A 19,616-nucleotide genomic window follows, 5' to 3' on the forward strand; every position below is an offset into this window, starting at 1 on the left:
GAAAAGGTCAGAGCTGTTAACTTAGAAAGCATGCCCTTCATTTGTCTTCAAAGGTACACTTTTTTTCTTAGGTTAGTTCAACACTGAATCAATTAATCAGGTACAGTGTTCTCTGTTTTCAAATGCTAGCTGTGTTATTTTCGGATAGACAAGTAAAACCAAACCAAATTTCATTTTTGTTTTCATCCATATCAAACAATGCAATTTTAGGACAATAAAACATCTGGTCCTCAGTTTAGGCAGGTAAACATCTGTGGGCTTGTGATTCCATGTATATAGATATGCATATGTATAAAGTCCAGATTTACATTATAGTCTAATCCTGCATTCACATCTCTGCGGAGTGCTGTGTTTGGATGGAAGCCACAGCTCGGATACAGGCAGCTAAGAATATCAATACTACAGATAAATCTTTTTCCTTGATATTATTTCAGCAAAAGACAACTGTTGGTTTAGATTTAAGCTTATTTAGCAGGATCGATTTTTCTTATGTATCTTTTGAAAGTTTCTCACATAACTCCTTAGATTTTTCAAACTTTGTTTGAACTAAAAGATTGCTTTCAACCCTTTAAACTTGTTGAGGACAGCAGCACTCTCCTTACCATCAGTCTTCTAAATGAAGAAAAATCATTGATCTAAGAACATCTGACAGTACTACATAACGTATGGGCACTGCTGGCCTCAGTGACTGAAGGCAGTCAAAACAAATGAGCTGAGGAGGAGGAAATAAAACTTAAAAGAAAAAAATGAGATGATGTGTGGAAGCAGACAGTGATGGTACTCGATTTATAGAAGGCAGGCAAATAGTGTACGTGGACTTCTGCAAGTCATAAGCAAACAATCAGTTTAAGTCATGAAACCAGACAGGTGGTTCCCAAGGGAAGCAGGCAATGAGGGGATGAAGAAGAGTTCACTGGGGGACAGCATGAAGGAACAGAAAAAGGAAGATCTTCCAGAAATAATACTAAAGGAGCAAAATCATGGGGACAGAAAGAGGATCATGAGATGACAAAGGTCAGAAACATACTTTTAATGAAACACTAGAAGAGTTTTCCATATAAAAAGACAGCGGGGAAAGCAACGAAAATAAGAACAGAGAGAAAGGGGACGTCACACTTGGCAAAAAGGGGTCAGTGGATACATCACTGAAACTAGTCTTGGTAGATCTGAAACAGGAACTGGAAAGAGGAGCAGAGGGGCATTTAAGGGATGCTAGATGTTCAGGCTCTGAGAGTCAAATGACAGCCTCAAGGAGTTTGGAGAGGAAGGAAGAATTGAATTTAATTATTAAAATTCAGAGAAGGCTCCTTGCAGGCTGCTGACTTAATAGTAGGCATGAAAGGGAGAAAGACCAAAAGATAAGAGTTTTCTGGTTGGTTGGTTGGTTGGGGGTGGGTGGTAGGTGTTGTTTTGTTTTTAAAAAGAGAATGAGGAAGCAGGCAGAAAGGATTTTCAAGGATGATGCAAAAGGACAACAATAAATTCCAGCACTGGGCAAATTAAATATCAAGAAGACTAGACAATTAAGTAGCTGGAAGAAATCTTCCACAATATGAAGAGAAGTGAACAAAAATACTTCTATAAAAGCTGTATCAAGTGGAAGAGGAGAATAGGAGAACACAAACTCAGAAGGACTGGCTATAAAGCAACAGGGAAACACAGGGTCAGGTAACCAACTGGGATTCAGGGGGTTTTCACAATGGGGTCAAAGTCTAGAATGGGAAAGTGAGGATAACATCAATATTCTGTGTAGTGCTGGGATTATACTTTTTCTTGAGACATATGGACTGGGAACACAGGGGGAAACATTTGTAAAAACAAATAAATATTAAGTGACTGTTAGACAGCCGGCTGGAGAAAGGGCTACCCTTTAAGCAAATAAGCATCTGGGACTCTAAGGCAAACAAGTCCTGGAAACAAGCCAAAGCAGAAAGTACAAGGATATGAATAAATTACACTCCTGAATCATCCTTCTCAACATAGACTATAACTGCAAAGGATTCTGTATGAATCCCCTCATCTCTTTTTTTTCTCTTAAATGTATCAACACTGTTTTCATTCCAGTAAGTTCAAGAGATGATCAGCCCTATAGAATTTTATTGCTTTCCAAATGAGTCTCTTTCATAGGCACTTACTAACAATTTTACTTGAATAAATGTACAGCTCCTTTTAGCATGTTGATTTTTATCGGTTCACTATTTTAATGTTTCAGAGCAGACGGAAAAAAGATATTTTGTCTAAATAATCCTGACATTTTGATTCGCATGCACAGATGGTTAGCAAATTTTGTAGTAGCCAAATCAGTTTTAGTGTTGCTGACAAAAAACTTAAAATCTCACTTGTCATTGAAGAAACTGATAAACTAATCACAAAACTCATTCCACTCTAGTGGAATGACCTAAGCAGTCATATAACTATTATTTTTGCACAAATATACTTCAGCTTTATAAATCCCTTCTGCTCATATAAACTGCAACTATGATACCAGCTCACACATATTGTGTAATTGCTATTAAGTAGGGTTTTGTCTGGTGCAAATTGAATATGTTAAGATCTATAGTGTGTTATCTTGTTTAATTCTACTTTTAAAATAGAACTCCTACAGATGCTAGAGGCATATTAACAGTGTGGGTTTCTTAACTCATGGGATTAGAGTGATCTTTTGCTAGACATCTAACAATTCCTCTATTTATTACTGCTCAAATCAGCTGTGCTCTGTCAGACAAGGAGATTTAGAGTTCTTGGTGTTTCTTTTAAGATTCCACACTACATATGTGAGGAACTGTAGCCCTTTATGTACATAAAATAAAAGTCCCTTCAAGCCACAGAAGATTTTCACTGGATGCACCACAAAGGTAATACCTGGTCATCTATTCCCCACTACCTGCCCACCAATTTACATACTGTCCGGGCTGAATGATATAACGGTGATTCAGGAGCCACTTTGCAATGACTACCATGTATGGAAACCATAGCGTTTCCACACAGAACTTTGGATTCCAGTCAATCGGATGTTACACAGGTAAACGAGGTCTCCTGATACAGAAGCCAAAAGTTAATTTCAGAAAAGCGATTGATGCATTTTTTCACATCTTGATCTGAAAGTAGTTGTGTGATGTTTCTTTGAAGTCTGGGTGTCACCTGCCTGCACTCAGTGCTGAAGATGGAACTCCTTGGACACATAATGAGGGACAACTTGCTGTAAACCCCTCTTGGAGACAAGTGAAATTAAAGGAAATTTCCATGGAACACTCCAGCAGTACATTCAGAGGGAAAAAAATATTAATTTTTCAGGCAACCGTCTTCAACTTTAAAATGCACATTAAAACTGAAATCTCTAGAAAGCAGTCCTAATTTGATTTGAAGGCAACTGCAAACTTCCATCTGGAGAAAAAAAGTTTAACTGGAAAATCACATAGCCATTCCTAGCAATGGCTGCTAATAATTATGTTTATACAGCTTCCCTGAATAAGTGGTCCAAGACTAGGTCTGGAGACGTTACATTATCTGTGTTTATCTTGTGCTTCTCTCAAGAGCCTTTGTTTGAGCCTTCCTTCCTCTTTAATTTCTACTCTCCGGTTACTTACCCAAACGTATTTGTGCTAGATGTAGTCAAAACTCTTACTGCTACTGTTTGCTTTGCAATTCAGACCTTAATATCGATGGTAAAGTTCACACTTCATAGACCACATTGAGGAAGCATATTAACCTTCACTTCTTGTAGAAGAGAGCAATAAATTTTGGGTTTATGGCTTTTTTGTTGCTCGCAGTGTTTGGATATTTGCTGTTAGCAGAAGCAGATGGAAGAAGTCTTCAGAGGATAGTCAGCATTGGAATGGTTTTGTGGTGAGAATTTACCAGCTGTAGTGAGAATTGCTGTTATTACCGCTGAGTTGCTGCTGACCTTCCAAGCATAACCAAAGCGTTACAAAAGGCAAGAACTCACACAGAAGTTTGCATCAGGACTGCTCAGATCAGCTGATCATAACAACTCAAGGAAACTAAACAACGGGCAGGGAAGCAACACAGAAAATGAGAAAAATGGACAGACAAAAATACAAGTCTACTGTGTGACCTGACCTGGAGAGCAAGAATGCTGGGAAAAAATCAGATCTGGAGAAGCAGCGAAGTGCCTTTGTGCTCCTTCCCAATTTCACACTGTTTGAATGATCATTTCTATTCATAGAACCTTTCCTGTACTTATACAAGTGTTTCTCAGCTGCTTTCAGATTATAAAGCAGGCACTCTGTTGTTTTATGTACCACTGAAATGTGTTTATCTGGAGATTAAACAGACAACTTCATGTATTTCATGACCTTGGTGGAGAGAAACAAAGCAATGAACTCACCCCTCGCAAGCAAAGATAAATGTGGAAGTCTGCTGCCTACTGCTATGCAGTGTATCCAGCTCTAATTACGTGATAAGTGGATGGACTCAGTGTTAAACATGTTTTGCAAAAGTTCTTGAACAAAGTGCTTACACTGGTTATGCAGATAGCTTGCTCAAAGCCACATGAATACAAATTACTACGCACACAGTATGAATCTGGATGAGTACAGGAAACGCTGGTCTTCCAAACCCCGTTTTTTGCAGAACAGTCCTCTATTTCAGCCAATGCACAGAATAAGCATATTTCTTTTTCTTTCTCTAAAATTATTCTATTCTTACTTGCAACGCCACAGCAGAGTATTTGCTTTTAAGGTCATTGGTAATTCAGTCCCGAGTGGTGCTGAGCATTTCTCATCACATGAGAAGCCTCGGACCAGCTAATTCTGATAAGAGCTGACACATAATATTGAAGAAGGGAAAAAAGCCCCCGAAAGGTAATTGCATTATCCAGATAGCCAGATTGTTTACATAACTCCTCCAGATGTTCTTAGTCTGGTACCACCACAACCCACCTTGGAAATATTAACAAACATTCTTCTTGATCACAGGCATTTTTCTAAGTTATTTGAAAGTGATTAGGTTTAGAAGATAGGCAGTCATCTAAGATCCTGATAGTACTGACAGTCAAAGCAATCTATGGTCCTAAAACCAGCTTTTCAAACTCCATGGGAATTAGATGTCTGTATACCTATTTTTTAAGTCAAATAAGCTCTTTTTATCTTTGACATCTAAAATTATTTCCAGGGAAAAAAAAAAGAGTCTAAATACCTATACTATTTAGATACTGAGATTCCTAAACTGCTTATGTGATTTTGAAAATCTGTTCTGCAGCTCATGACAACTAAGAAAACTCTGAATGCCTTGGCCTTTAACGCCACTGACAGTAGTGGCCTATTATTAACCATGAAGAAATGGTACAGTTAACAGAACTTTACTGAGAATTTCAAATATCATGTTATTTCTGCAGTGAGAACAGAATGCTCGCAGTCTTCATTTAGAAAATAAAATATTCCTCACTATTTAGATGCTTGTTTCCTTTCACGTGGATTTAATAAATAGCTCTTCATTTGACTAATAGATACTCTCTAAACTAAATTAACAGATACTTTGCAAATGGACTCTAGTAGAAAAACATATACATCTACATCTTTGCCTTGGCTTAAACATTAAAGAACACACGTCAGTTATGGGACAACTTGATCTCTTCTGTTTCACTGAAACTGCTAGGTTAATATTTGTGGGAAAAAATCATGAGTATCACAGGTTTAACACAAGTGTTATTGATTTATTTTAAGAAACAGACAATAAATCCTGAGTTATAAAGTTGTCTTCTTCATGGATAGTCCTGTTTGCATGAGAATATAAGAGATATTAAGGGCATAATCTGTCCTCCATATCTATGAGAATAAGAGAAGATGTAATGATTTTAAGTTCTAGCAAAGGAAATTCAGATCAAGCTATGCAGAAATTTTCATTGTTAAGGCTGGTGCAGGAACAGACTGAGGAGCCTTTTGATTTTCGATCTCTGGATATTTTAAGAACAGGTGATGCAGGAATCTTACAACGATGACATAGGAACAGCAATCCTGCCTTGATCCCATTTCCTCTCTTTTCCATGACCAGAGAAATTATCTCTGAATTCTACCTTTCACATGTGAAAAAAAAATATACCAGGTAATGTCTTTCTTGGCTTTTGGGGACCTTTTGGAACTTCAGATATGTCAAGTGGGTTAGTGAACTGCTACAAGAGTATGAAGTGGAAGTAAAGCTGAATGAAAAGGTCAGTGCAAATATTTATCTAGTGTAGGGGGTTTCTGAAGGGTGAAATATGCTTCAGGAGCCTTGCTAGCTGTATTTACCGCTCTAGAAAAAACAAGGATGGCCAAAGAGCTCATCTCTGATGAACCCTAGCCATCATGAAGCTGTCCTCTATGCCAAAGTTTACTAACAGCTGTAGAGGCTTTGTCCTGCTCCATTGAGTTTCTGTATGAATTCTGCTGTCTCTGCATGTAAATTGTCTCACAGTCCAAAAATAGGAGCCAAATGGAAATTCCAATATGCATGTTATTCATGTGATTTTGCTAAAATAGTTTCATCCATTCCACAAAACTCTTTCTCGTGACAAAGCAGTACTGGAAAGAGTTTGCTCCAATTTGAACAGGCTGCTAGAATTCAAGACTGATTCCCACAACATTTAGGCCATACTACAGCTCTATTTCTTAACTACTAGCCTGGCAACAGCTTCTTCTCATCTGTTCAGTTCTACTTATTGCTGCTCAAGTACCTCAGCTCAGTTGTGTGGCCTTCCAACATCTGGCATGAGAGAACAGTATGTGAAATGGGAAAAAGCCAACTCAGCTTGTTCCCAACACCTTGCTGAGCCATGCTGGCAGCTCCTGCTGGTCTCTCCCTCTGTTCAGTCGGGGTTACACACTGACTTCCCTCTTAGCTGGAAAGTGGAAGAGGGCTGGTGCCCTGCATGCTCCCTGAACTGTGTGCTAGTCAAAGGACAGCACTCTTTCAGCCAGCTGTGGTCCTCACTAGTGATTTCTCCAAATCAGATCTAAGGGTCTAGAGGAGGGGGTTACAGGGGAATCATCTACCGTTAACAGAATTGCTAGGGCCCAAAGGTAGGGTCCAGCTCACTGGCAAGACCCACAGAGAAAGCAATAAGATTAATTAGGAGTCCCAAAAGGCAACATTTTTCCTGTAAGACAAGATAAGAAGGACCAGGGTTGACTTTCAGATCACAGAAGAAAGGGAGGTGAGATTTGTTGGTTTTAAATGTGCAAACTGAATGGACAGTGTCAGTGTGGTCGGTGTTGTTAAGTTATATCTAGGATGGAAAATAACAATATCATGTCTAAGAGAGAAATGTTTGTAAAAGTGGTATGGAAAAGAGAGCCAGGAGGAACCTTATAAGTGCGTTTAGCTCAGTATTTGGTCCTCAGTATGATTTAACTAATATCAAGAATCAAGTCAGGGACTCTCAAAGCTACAAGTGTGTTTCTCGACAGCCTGAGCTCAAAAATAAATCTCTGCAGATGGTGCTCTGAAAGTCTTATATCCTCTTTGAACCATGAGCAGACAGAGATACATATTGTACTCCAGGGGCTGTTTTACCCCAGTGGGTAGCATAACTGAATCAGAAGACAGTGCTGGAAGTCATCATAAATCATGGTGACAAGCAACCTATTCACTTACAGGTCTCTATAGGAATTGATGAATCATTTATTAAAGCACACATTAGTCATTTATTATTCTTTTATAAACCATTTATCAGTAGGTATTCAAAATGTGAGCAAATAATATTTTTCACTTAAGACTCACAGCACTAGTATATCTCAAATTTCACTGTGGTGATGTTTTGTCGAATTACACAAATTTTATTCTGTTCACAGGAAGCAAGCTTCTTTATTTAACTGGAAAAATTCATTTGTAAGATCATATATTCCTAAAATCTAACCTAGGAAAAATATTTTCCCAAATCCTACTTTCCTGACATGACAGAATTCTTTCTATTTTACATTGCTTTGACCTAGAAATGGATGAAGTTGAAGGTGAGGATGGAATTGGCAGGAAGAGGAATTGTCTCAGGAATGAGACTGTGCCCTGGCCAAGTGAAGTCTCTCTTACGAGCAGGTGAGAGCACTCTGACAAGTCCCACTGCTTTTCAGTGTGTGACTAGAGATGTGCTGCTGTCCCAGATCTGTGGTGAAGGACAGATGTGAGAAGTAGGTGGACTGTAGAAGGATCAGCCCTTTAAACCACATCACTGTGTTCTTCTCTCAAAGACCTGATTTACCAAGGAAAGACAATATATCCGATACTAAAGAAAGACAAAGCATTACTGAAGAGCAGCAACAGAAGCTTCTTCCCTGGGGACAGATACTTCAAAAAAATCAGGACAGAGGCCAGAAGAGGGAGGAAAATATACTCAGTGGAATCCCATTTTTGAGCACATACTTTGCATTCAGTAATGGTATAAGACCAGAAATAGATTTCGTTGTACTATTTTTCAGAAGAGGAAGAGTAAACAGGAAGGGGTGAAATCCTTATTGTTGTATATTGAGACAATGTTTTCTCCTCCACCGGGTCTTAGGGAAGATCTGGGCAGAACCGCGCCTAAAGGAACAGATACAAGAGAAGTATTTGCCAGCACGTGCCTTCCAGCAGATGCTACGTTGCTAGTTTTTATCACACTTCAGCCACAGTGACATTAACCGTAGACTAAAATCACTGTTTTGCAGGCATACAACACTGCAATGGTCTGTCGCCAATTGTTAAAGTGCCACAAGAAAATAATTCTAATTTTTCTTAATGTGCTAGGTATAAAAACATTACTCAGCACTATTAGCATTCACTCAGTCTAACACACTCCCACACAGTTTGAATATCCTGCAGTGCACAAACCAGGTACCAGATTTTCCAGAATGATCAATTCCTGCTCCTTGCTTTGCTTCATTTCTTACTTTCACATAAGTAATCCCTTGCTGCTGAACAGAAGTTGAGCCCAAACTGTTAACTTGCTGGAAAGAAAATGCCAAATTGCTCTTTGTGATATAAAATTCACATTGTATTCAGCAATAATTCACAAAATTAATTTAAAAACTCTTTCATATTATAGAAATAGGGTTGTAAATTTAAAAAACTTCCTGAAAGAGAGGCCACTAACTTTACAAGTATCTCTATTTTAATACTCTGTAATTTAAGCCTGGCACAATACCTCGGCCACTGTGACCTTTTAAAAGGTAGACCTTGTTAACTCACCTGGGATTTTTGGAGGAGCTCTTAAAACATTGCTCTTTTAGGCATTAAAGATGAAATTATTGAAACCCCTAGAGGGAAGAGGGTACTGTTTGCATGTCTGAATAGATTTTTGCTCTGCTCAGAGCCTGTTACGAACAGTAAGGGTGAGTATATATGTGAAATAGAACAAGGCAGATATTTTGGAGGCGTGTAGAGTGATGGGGCAGTAACAGAATAATTAACTGGGCTGAATCCCACAAAGAAGTGTCTCATACATTAGCCCATCAAAGTATCTGACACATGCTTAGAACCTCAAGGGTTTAAACTACTCTTCTGAAGTTAATGGAAGTGCTATGTTGGATCACAGCCAGGTTTGCTCATCTTCTGCCCTGACACACCATCAATGAATTTTTCCCTAAGAACGAAGGCCACAACTGCATCAGAATGGCATGAATGTGGTATGCAGGGGAAAAAAATAGCAGATGGAAGAACAGATTTACTAGACAAATACCCCCTCTTCCAGCAAGATCTACATAAACCTAGCAGAGGCTACTGCAAAACTGCATACAGCAACTAAGGAGCATTTAGACATTTCTGAAAACACCGAATAAAGCCCGTTAGTGAGCATTTTTAATAGGTGTGTAAGGACTTGACCTCCAAGGAATAAACACAGTAAATAGGAGTACACAGAAGTGTATCGTTGCTTAGGGGCAGATCCATAAACTTGTTTCTGGAGCAAAAAAGAGGCAGAGATTGGCCAAGTGTCAAAACTTAAAACTCATCTTCAATGGACAGAGACATGCTCATGTATGGCTGAGATTGCCTCGCACTGAGGACTCAAAGAAATATCTGTTCACACATATAAGACTTCTTGGAAACAGAAATATATAGAAATATAGACATTTTCAACTTTCAAGAAAGTTATGAAAAAAATCATTAAATTCTGTCTTGGCATTAATATTATTGATATCTTTATTAAGATATATCTAATAATGCATTCTACAAAACACCATTTAGTGCACAGTCTGGGGTACCCAGTGTTGTACTTTTGACCAAATCCAGCTCTCATAACTTCATTGGCTTTCACTGTGTCAAATAAGGAATGAATTTGGCCCGTGTTTACAGATTAAGAGAACACACTGAAAACTTGGCTTAATTGAGCTACATCAACAGCATATGACAAACAGAGGTAGAGGTAGAGCTATCTGAGGTAGAAATTATACTCGCAGAAAAAAACCACAGGCCAGTAAATAAGCATTTGTTTTACAAAAGGGAAAAAGGCATTGAGAAGTATCTTTAAAGAGAAAGAAGAGAGCTGGGAAAACATGTCAATACCATAAGAACCCAATCCTAAAGCAGCCAGTCTCTAAGTAGATAAAAGAAGATGCACTCTGAAATCAAACCTTCGGATTTACTGAATTTGAGCTTTCTACTTCAAAAGTTATCTTGCAGAATACGTCTTTTTCTTTCAAGTCTTCTTCAAACCAACAGTATTGCAGCATGTGGTATGTGACCGGTATTAAAATACAGTAATGAGGTACTTTAAGCAGTAAGCCAAATAAAGTGGCATAAGCTCTATTAAGAGACCCTCTCCCTCTTCTTACACTACTTATTTTAAATAAAGCATATGTTTCTAAAGGGCCTGACACCATACCTCTATAGACTGACTTTTCCTGCCTTATTCATGGAATAAGAACATCACTCAGCAAGGCAGAGGGAAGATTTCTGAGGTCATTAACATGTCTAAATAGTGAATGGTTCAAAACCATGTCACAATGTATTAAAAAAAAAAAAAAAGGCAGTTTCTCTATAGGAGAATTTGTATGTCATATGAAGTGCAAGAAAAACGTGTAAGACCGGACTTTTCAAAGAAAGCTACATAATGCTGCCTCTTCATACTTGCTATTTTATTTCTTATACTGAACCCACCAGACTTTCAAGGATACAGAGTACCTTTTCTGATCACTGAATAAACTGAATTTATAAACATTTCTGAATTTCCGCAGAAATAGGCACTGTCTAACAGTACATATAGGGCTAAGCAGGCACCCAATTTTTTTAACACACACAAATCACCAGAGAAAACTATTACATTAAACAGGAAATATAATTATAAAAGATTTCTTCAAAAGAAGAAATCTCAAAGTCTGGAAATTCAAGTAGGTAGGACTCTGAATGGCATGAGTTGCTATCAATATTAATACAATTACTTCCTATTTCTAAATACACAGAGTCGTCCTTTTACATTGTTATATTCCAAAGGGCTAAAAAAGTAAAATACTTAAAATTAACTATTAATTGTCAGAAACAGCTCTCAGAGTATTGAAAGCCTGATCTAAAGGGTAATTCTAAGGGAAGTAAAAGTTTGATCAAAGCTGCTTAGTTATCACCCATACACTTGGAAAGGTTTGGATCTGGCGCTCCACGGTACTTTTCAGGTGACTGAAATGCTCTTGCCAAAGCATTTTACTTCAGTAATTATAGCTATTGCCACTGAAAAATAATATTCCTGTTAGCAAAACTGTCATTGCTTCTTATTTCTTCTTCCCTTTTTTTTAAACCTTGTCTATCCTTTTTCTAGTCTAGTTATCCAGTTTGCATTTATAAAATAAATCATTATTCAAGTAAAATTGCAGTAATTTGTTTTAAAATAATGTCTTGACAAACCACTAAAACTAAACCAGAAAAAAAAATTTAAAAAGGTAAAAATATACCTTAAGGAGAAAACCAATACTTTTATAGCAAAAGCCTTTCCTTTACTTCTTCTAAAATTACCTTAAAATCAGCACCTCTCATGCTTTTTTCTCATATTTGAGAATATTCCTTAAAATCTGCAGAGCCTCAGGAAACTTTTACAGCAAAATCCAAACGAGCTGTTATTAGGTAAAAGTGTTGACATTTCTAATTCTCTCCAGATACCAGGGGCAAAAAAATAAAAAATAAAATCAGACTAATAATACATGGAGGGGAGGGAAGGGAGCAGAGTGGGAAGGGCAGGAAATTTGGTAGATGCTTTGCCTGAAACCAGCAACTTCGCTGTAGCACTATTACACTCTCCTGCAGGCAGTGAATATCTTTTCTTTTGGTTTGTTTTTTTTTTTTTCTGACTTTTCACCATTCTTCAGTGGAATTCAACTTGCAGGGGGGAAAAAAATAACTTTCCCTGCAAATTCCACCTGTAGGTTAAATGTAAAGTTTTTAGGACTACAGCTTTCATTACAGAACTCTCAACACCTGCTGGCTCACAGGTGAAGCTGGGACAAAATATGTTGTTTTCATCCCTGTCCCTGACCATCAAAAGCCCTAAGATAGAACTTAGGTAGGAGGGAATTTTCTGTTTTCCTCCACAGACGCAAAATAACGAATTTGCCACTAGCAAACTTATTTTACCAGTTTCCACCCTGCTAGCCAACCTCTGAATGATATCTCTTGACATAAACTTTTTCCTTGTGGTTGCCTTCTGTTTTGGAAATGATACACACAAGTTTATTAATGTAAAAGAAAAAAGAGCAGCTCCAGGAAAGTCTGTCACATTGAGCTAAAAAGATGTCTTTAGGTATTTTCTGCCATTAAGGAACATTTTTATATTTAGAAACAAGCTAATTACAATTTCATGCACCATTTTGTAGAACACGGATGGCATTCTCTTACCTCCTTCTTGGTAAATTCTGGTGGATGGTCATTTTTGTCGTCAATAAGAATAGTGGCAGTTGCTGTGCCAGTAAGTCCCACATCAAGACCACCCATATCTTTAGCTTCTATCACTAGTTCATATTTCGGGGTTTCCATAGTCTGGAAAAATAATAGAAAAGGAAAGGTTAAAAACAACCCCAGAATAGATTACATGCTACTTTTAATTCTCATTAAAATAATGAATTAAAAAAATCTAAAACTTAATTTGAGCTGATAAAACATAGTGTAGAAATAGATCTGTTATCACAGTGTTTTACCAAAACAGCACAGCTTTCTATGAGCTGCAGCTGCTACATTGGAAACATCATTTGCAATACAGTATGAAGGAATACAGGTGGATATTGGTAAATGGTACATAAACTATCCCGTTATTTAAGGACATTAGGAAAGAGGAAAGAAATTAAAATATACCTGCTCTTTAAAAGTAAGCTCTCACTTCATTGCACCAATATTTAGCAGCTTGCTTCATCAGTGTTATGATAGGTACATAATTAAATACTAATGTCACAATCTACATATAAATTCACTTTATTTTATTAAATCACATTAATTCTGTGCACTAACATTTAGAATGGTAATCTAAGTTTGCTTCACTGTAAGAAACAAGAAAGAAGTTTCTTAAATGGGCAATGACTGCCAGTTATTGTACAAAGCAAATGTGTATAGTAACATTAACGATTTACATATATGATATCCAATTTCAATGTCATGGTTACTCATCTGACTGCCTACCTATTGTAGAACCCGACAGCATAGGTCCAGAGCAAAAGCTATCCTCGAAAGCCAGCCATAACTCTGAAAAAAATTTGGTGGGCACTGCTCTGCAATGGGAACGTTACAGAATTTCTAATTCACTCCTTTTGCATCAGGCGTGAAAGTGCATCTGTTTGTACGCTGGACAACAGGGTAGTAATACATCCCATCAAAGGGAGCTATCATCAGCATCAGAACCTACTCTCATGGAACTCATAGAGAATTCTGACATGGATTTCACTGGAGACAAGACTGGGCACCTAATTAAAATGCATATGGCTGCCTTATATAAAACCATCTGCCCGAAAACCATATGTGCTGCATCCTCAATGGAGGACACAGATGGGAAAGTGCTGCAGTCACCTTTAAAATTATATGGTAAGAATATCACGTGTACTCAGAAATGTTTTTTCAAACCTTCCTTGAAAAATAAGTCTCGATCTCAGGGGCAAAGTGACAAAATGATGCCTGAAAGGGTGGCTAGGACACCACTGCTAGAGGGCTTTTTTAACCTTGGACCAGCTCTAACAGCCAACTGTGTTTACAAGAACCAAGCCTGCTCGTCTTTGATATCACTCATCCTATGTCCTTCATCTAACTCTTTTCCAGAGAATTAACATGCAAGGAGGCAACAACTGGTGTGAAACTCTGTACAGCAGCACAGTGATCTCTGACTACCACCCATACACTGCCTCATAAAGCAGGATCAAGAAAGCTGAAGCAGGGCTTACCCTATGGAATAATAGAATGGTTTGGGTTGGAAGGGACCTTTAGAGCCCATCTAGTCCAATCCCCTGCAGTGAGCAGGGGCATCTTCAACTAGAGCAGGTTGATCAGAGCCCCGTCCAACCTGACCTTGGATGTTTCCAGGGATGGGACATCAAACACCTCTCTGGGCAACCTGGGCCAGTGTTTCACCACGCTCATTGTAAAGAATTTCCTCCTTACACCTAGTCTGAATCTACCCTCCTTTAGTTTAAAATCATTACTCCTTGTCCTATCACAACAGGCCCTGCTAAAAAGTCTGTCCCATCTCATAGTCCCCCTTTAAGTACTGAAAGGCCACAATAAGGTCTCCCCGCAGCCTCCTTTTCTCCAGGCTGAAAAACCCCAGCTCTCTCAGCCTGTCCTCATAGCAGAGGTGTTCCAGCCCTCCGATCACTTCTGTGGCCTTCCTCTGGACCGACCGCAACAGGCCCGTGTATGTCCCATGCTGAGGAGCCCAGAGCTGGGTGCAGCGCTGCAGGGGGGTCTCCCCAGAGCGGAGCAGAGGGGCAGAACCCCCTCCCTTCCCCTGCTGCCCACACTGCTGGGGATGCAGCCTGAGCATGGTTGGCCACATGTGCTGTAAGCGCACATTGCTGGCTCATGTCCAGCCTTTTGTCCACCAGTAACCCCAAGTCCTTCTCCGCCAGGCTGCTCCCAGTCCATCATCCCCCAGTCTGTATCTCACCATTTAAAATTTTAAAAGACTTATTTCTCATCTCTTGCTTAGCAAAGCAACCTCTCAGGCCACACAATCTTCTCTATAGTGAGTGATTTGAAAACATTCACTAAAGAGTGCATTTTGCATTATGCATTTTCCAGGGTACATCACAACACCTTTCTTGGACAATGTGTAAGAGGGAGACCCCAATTCCTTAGTACTTGGATCTTGAAGCATTTTTAGACCATGAGGGAAGCAACCATATTAGTTGCTCATCAGATCATCTATTACAAAGCAATATATTTGCATGTAAAATCAATGAGTCAAGGAGAAGATATATTTAGTTCTAAAAACATATGGACTACTAGAAAATCAGATGCCACTGCCACTTAGGGGATCCTAAGAAATGAATTTCCTTAAGTCTTACAACATTATTGCACAAAATTCATCTCAGAAGGCAGCAAACTCAGAACAGGATTTTGATTTACAACATCATATGAAAATATGCAAAGAAATATTACTGACATGTCTCCAACACAAATTCAGATTACAGAGCAGAACAAAATTTACAGTTTTCATATATTTATTTTTGAAAATGTTTTCAATGTATTAAAACCTGAATGGAGCTTCTCTCCCATCTCCTAGATGCAACTTTTTCATTATTTTGATTAGGAAGTTGTTATTATTGTATGCAAAACTTGCAAAGCCATTTATCACTTCATGTTTATAAGCTGCTTTGCTCAGAAAGAGGCCCATTTTTACTCACAAATTGGCCTTTTTTCCTTTGAAAACTGTCCCATTTTCTATTGAAAGCAAGCCCATTTGTGTTAGAAATTGTGTCTACTGCAGCAGAAATTTCCATGACAGGAGTCCAATGTTTAAGCTCGCAACGGAATGTGAAAAACATTGAATTTTGAGTAGTATTTCATATCATTATGAATACTTCACACTTGCTTGCTATGCAGCACTTTCTACATCTAGTTCTGTCACCAAATATTTGCTTTGTTAGAGAAAGTAACTCCTAACAGATCCAAACCCGAGAGCAGAGGCATGTTCCCATCAGAAGCTCTCTTTACACTAGGAGATTGCATGTAAAGGACTTCTTAGCATTTCTCGTAATTCTCGCCCAGTTAACTCAGGCACTAGTAGCAATTATTTGGATCTGTATGATTTATCACAGTACTGGGAAATCCGGGGATACAGGAGTGGGGATCTGTGGGCAGGGCATGGGTCCCTGTGCTCTTACTAACCCTGTTCCTCAGCTGACGACGCTGTGGAGGGCCAGGGTCTGTGTGGGGGCAACCCCCAGGGTAGGGGCTGCAGTCATGGCAACTCCTCACCTTTTCCCTCTTCACAGGCTTCAGGCCTTTTACCCCAGTGCTGTCTCTCTCTGCACTTGCTCCCATCTTGTGAAAAATGAGCGCTCCTGGAGGGGGGCAGTGGAGGAGGAAAAGCAGCCTTCCTTCACCTTCTCCACCCCTGCTACACTGGGCAGGTTAGGGGTAAATGCAGCACTCACTAGTGGTGGCATTTTGGGACCCTGCAGTCGCTCAGACTGTTGCCCCATGGTGACATTGCCTGTCACTGAACCCAGGCCCCCTGCTTCTCGAAGCAGTGACCTAGGCCCTGAAGCACACGCTTGCAAAAACAATCCAATTAATACCATTTGGATAGTGAGATGTTAGCAATATAAATATATAACAACTCTCAACAAAGTGGTTCTACAGCTAAAAAGGATAATATTATTAATGTTCATTTTAATAAATGATAATTAAGTCGCAGTCTGTGTGGCTTATTATTTATCAACTGTGACTTTGTGGAGTGTAACGCTGTTGTGAGGGTTTGTCTAATTACAGCAGGAGAACCATTCCTTTCCCCATAAATTTTCACTCTAGTCATTTAGCCACGGCAGGGGTGACACTGGCAAGTTGTTTGGTTTGCCAAGGAGGTGAGCTGTGCCTTGAGTGTTTTTCTTTGAACCTCCACCCACTGCCATTCTCACCAGTGTTAACACTCCTGCCAGATTTTACTCCCCTGCTGCCCGGACATAACTGGTTCAGCACTGGTAAGCAGCAACAGGCCAGAAAGGTGCTTTTTCAGATTTCAGATTCCTGACAAAGCCGGCAGGATCTAATAATAACAGAGGGAAGTAAACAGTTCAGTGCAGATATACACAGGTAGAACAAACCAAGTGATTACTTTTAGGTAGTGCTGAATGAAACCAGATAACGACAGTTTTCTGCTGAGTCTTAATCTTTTAATATTCCCTACAGATACAATAAAAAACTACCAGTGACTTAAAAGAAGCAAGCCATGGATAGCATTTCACACCACAGTAACAGTCCAAGCCTTGGTATGGGCTGTCATTTGCAGGCTACAAGGCATTCATGTGCCATTTAAATTCAACTGAATTGACACCATCTTCGGTATGGTAGGACTCAAAATGTAGGATGGAAACAAATGGAACTACTTGCATGATTACAAGGAAGGCTTAGGACCCTTAGGTGACCACTGGTATTTTCAAACATGTCCAAGTCCTAAATTTCCAGTTCTGTACATGAACTCTTAGAGCCTTGGTATTGCTAGAACAACAAGTCCCCTGTCTGCAATTTCAGATGTCCAAAGCTTTTAGAAGCGTGACCAATGTATCTCCCCTTGTTTATTTATCTGGTAAGGAGTGCAATTACTCAGGAAGTTGATGTTTTCACTAAGATGGTTGAAGGTCTTAATGACTTGGTAAAGATCACAAAAAGTAGCACCAAAATGAGGAACAGAAATCACACTCTGGCGCTGTATTGAAGAAGCATATCCTAGCAGTGAATGATTGTTTACCTAGATTCAATGGCCCTGGCAACTTTACTTTTGGTTGTGGGAGGACGTAGGAAAAAAACTAGTTCTGCTTAACTTCTGAGGTTCAAAAAGTTTCAGTCAGACTTTTTATTTGAATATAAAGAAAGGAAGAATAAGTAACGCAGATTCACCAGAAGGAGCATGAGGAAACTCTTGTTACAAAGACCTCTTTTTGCCATTGACACCTGAAGCAGTTATGACTAAAACTAATCTATAAAATTGGCATATAGATCACACATATATGAAAAGCACTTCATTCTGGCTGAAAATTGAAATCATGGTCACTGTTAAGAGTCAGCCAGAAACTATGTACATAGGGAAACCTATTTACTAAAATAATGTTTTCTGTTTTTCCAATATAACTACCTAGTTACTTTCAGGAGATAATACATTTTCTGGAAGGACACACTATGGGGCATTTGTAAATCCCTTTGCGATGCTGAAGCTAAACTAAGAAGAATTTATATCAAGGCTTAACCTTCTTTGTAACATGTGAAAATAGATCAAGTTCAGAATTTTAGGCTATTTTAGTCTTTTATTTAATCCATAATTCAAAGATATTTAAACATGAGTTCACCATATTTCCTTGTAGATCTTCACAACATTATTTTTACTACTGATATTTAAACTATATTTAGGGGCGTTGAAAAAGAATAATTTTGGTAAACATATTTTTTCCCTTTTGTATTTATACATCATCAGCCTGCTACACAACTCCATATATTTTGTAGTTTCTCTTTTAGTGAATTTTAGGATCCTGCTAAGGATTTCAGGCTGTGAGGCCCTGCCTCATATCAGCACCCAGCTAAAAGCTGCAGAGAGGCACCAAAATCTGGAAAACAACAGGACTCCAGAAACCAGCTCTTCAGTGTTTCCTGTCTGGGTGTCCCCCATGAAGTGCCTTTAGCTAGGTCTTCATCCAGTGCTCTCCAGTCATTGTAAGACACCTATGACTTGCATGCCCACGAAAGGGCACACTTTGTATCATAACACCCAAGCCTTCATCTGGTGCTTCAGTGCTTTGTCTAAAAAAAAAAAGTGGGGGCAATAGAAATTCCCAAAATCACATTAATTATCTGCTAAGATCAAAACAAATGCTGTTTGGGAAACAATTAACATACACAATGTTCAAAACTCTTGTAAGGGTTTTAAGTATCCTTTCAGGCTATCTTAATACTTATTACCAATAAAGGGTGTTTTTTACTATCCCATGGATATTAGTATTTTCTGTAACAATGCAACAATGCCCCAACACTTCTATTTATAATTCTCTTTATAAACTATGTATTAATTCATAATACTTTATCTATAGCATGCTACCATATCATAATTTTTACTAATGCCTTTATGATATAATGTTAACCAGAAGGAAAAATTCTTAGGATTTAAATAATTTCAGTTCATGCTAAATAAATGCTTGTGATCATTTAAGATGATAATTGCATATCGTATGTACTCAATAGGTTCTGTTAAGACATAATCAATGTTCTTGTTGAGTAACTGTATCAACATTGAATCTAACATTGTTCCGGAATACGCTGTCAGGATTTTGACAAATGTAGAATAAAAAAAATGAAGCAATGTGACTATTAACAGCTCTAACAGACATAATCGTTTTATAATTATAATATCAGCATTTACTTTAAATGCCAATTGCTGCTGCATAAAAAGGGCAACATACACAGAGACTTTGCATTCAGAGCTTGAATTACAGTTTGATGACTACAAAAACCTAAACAATTCTGTAATGGAAATC

General features: G+C 38.5%; 1 protein-coding gene across 2 annotated transcripts in view; it reads right to left on the reverse strand.

The window, feature by feature from the left end:
- Positions 1-19,616, reverse strand: part of CDH13 (cadherin 13) — a 515,166-nt gene that overhangs the window by 82,013 nt on the left and 413,537 nt on the right. For both annotated transcript variants that reach the window (XM_075101278.1, XM_075101277.1), the window contains exon 8: positions 12,790-12,930. In XM_075101278.1, the coding sequence (XP_074957379.1) occupies positions 12,790-12,930 (141 nt within the window). The remainder of the gene's footprint in view (positions 1-12,789; positions 12,931-19,616) is intronic.

This window comes from Phalacrocorax aristotelis, chromosome 8 (genome assembly GCF_949628215.1).
Source record: "Phalacrocorax aristotelis chromosome 8, bGulAri2.1, whole genome shotgun sequence".
Lineage (NCBI taxonomy): Eukaryota > Metazoa > Chordata > Aves > Suliformes > Phalacrocoracidae > Phalacrocorax > Phalacrocorax aristotelis.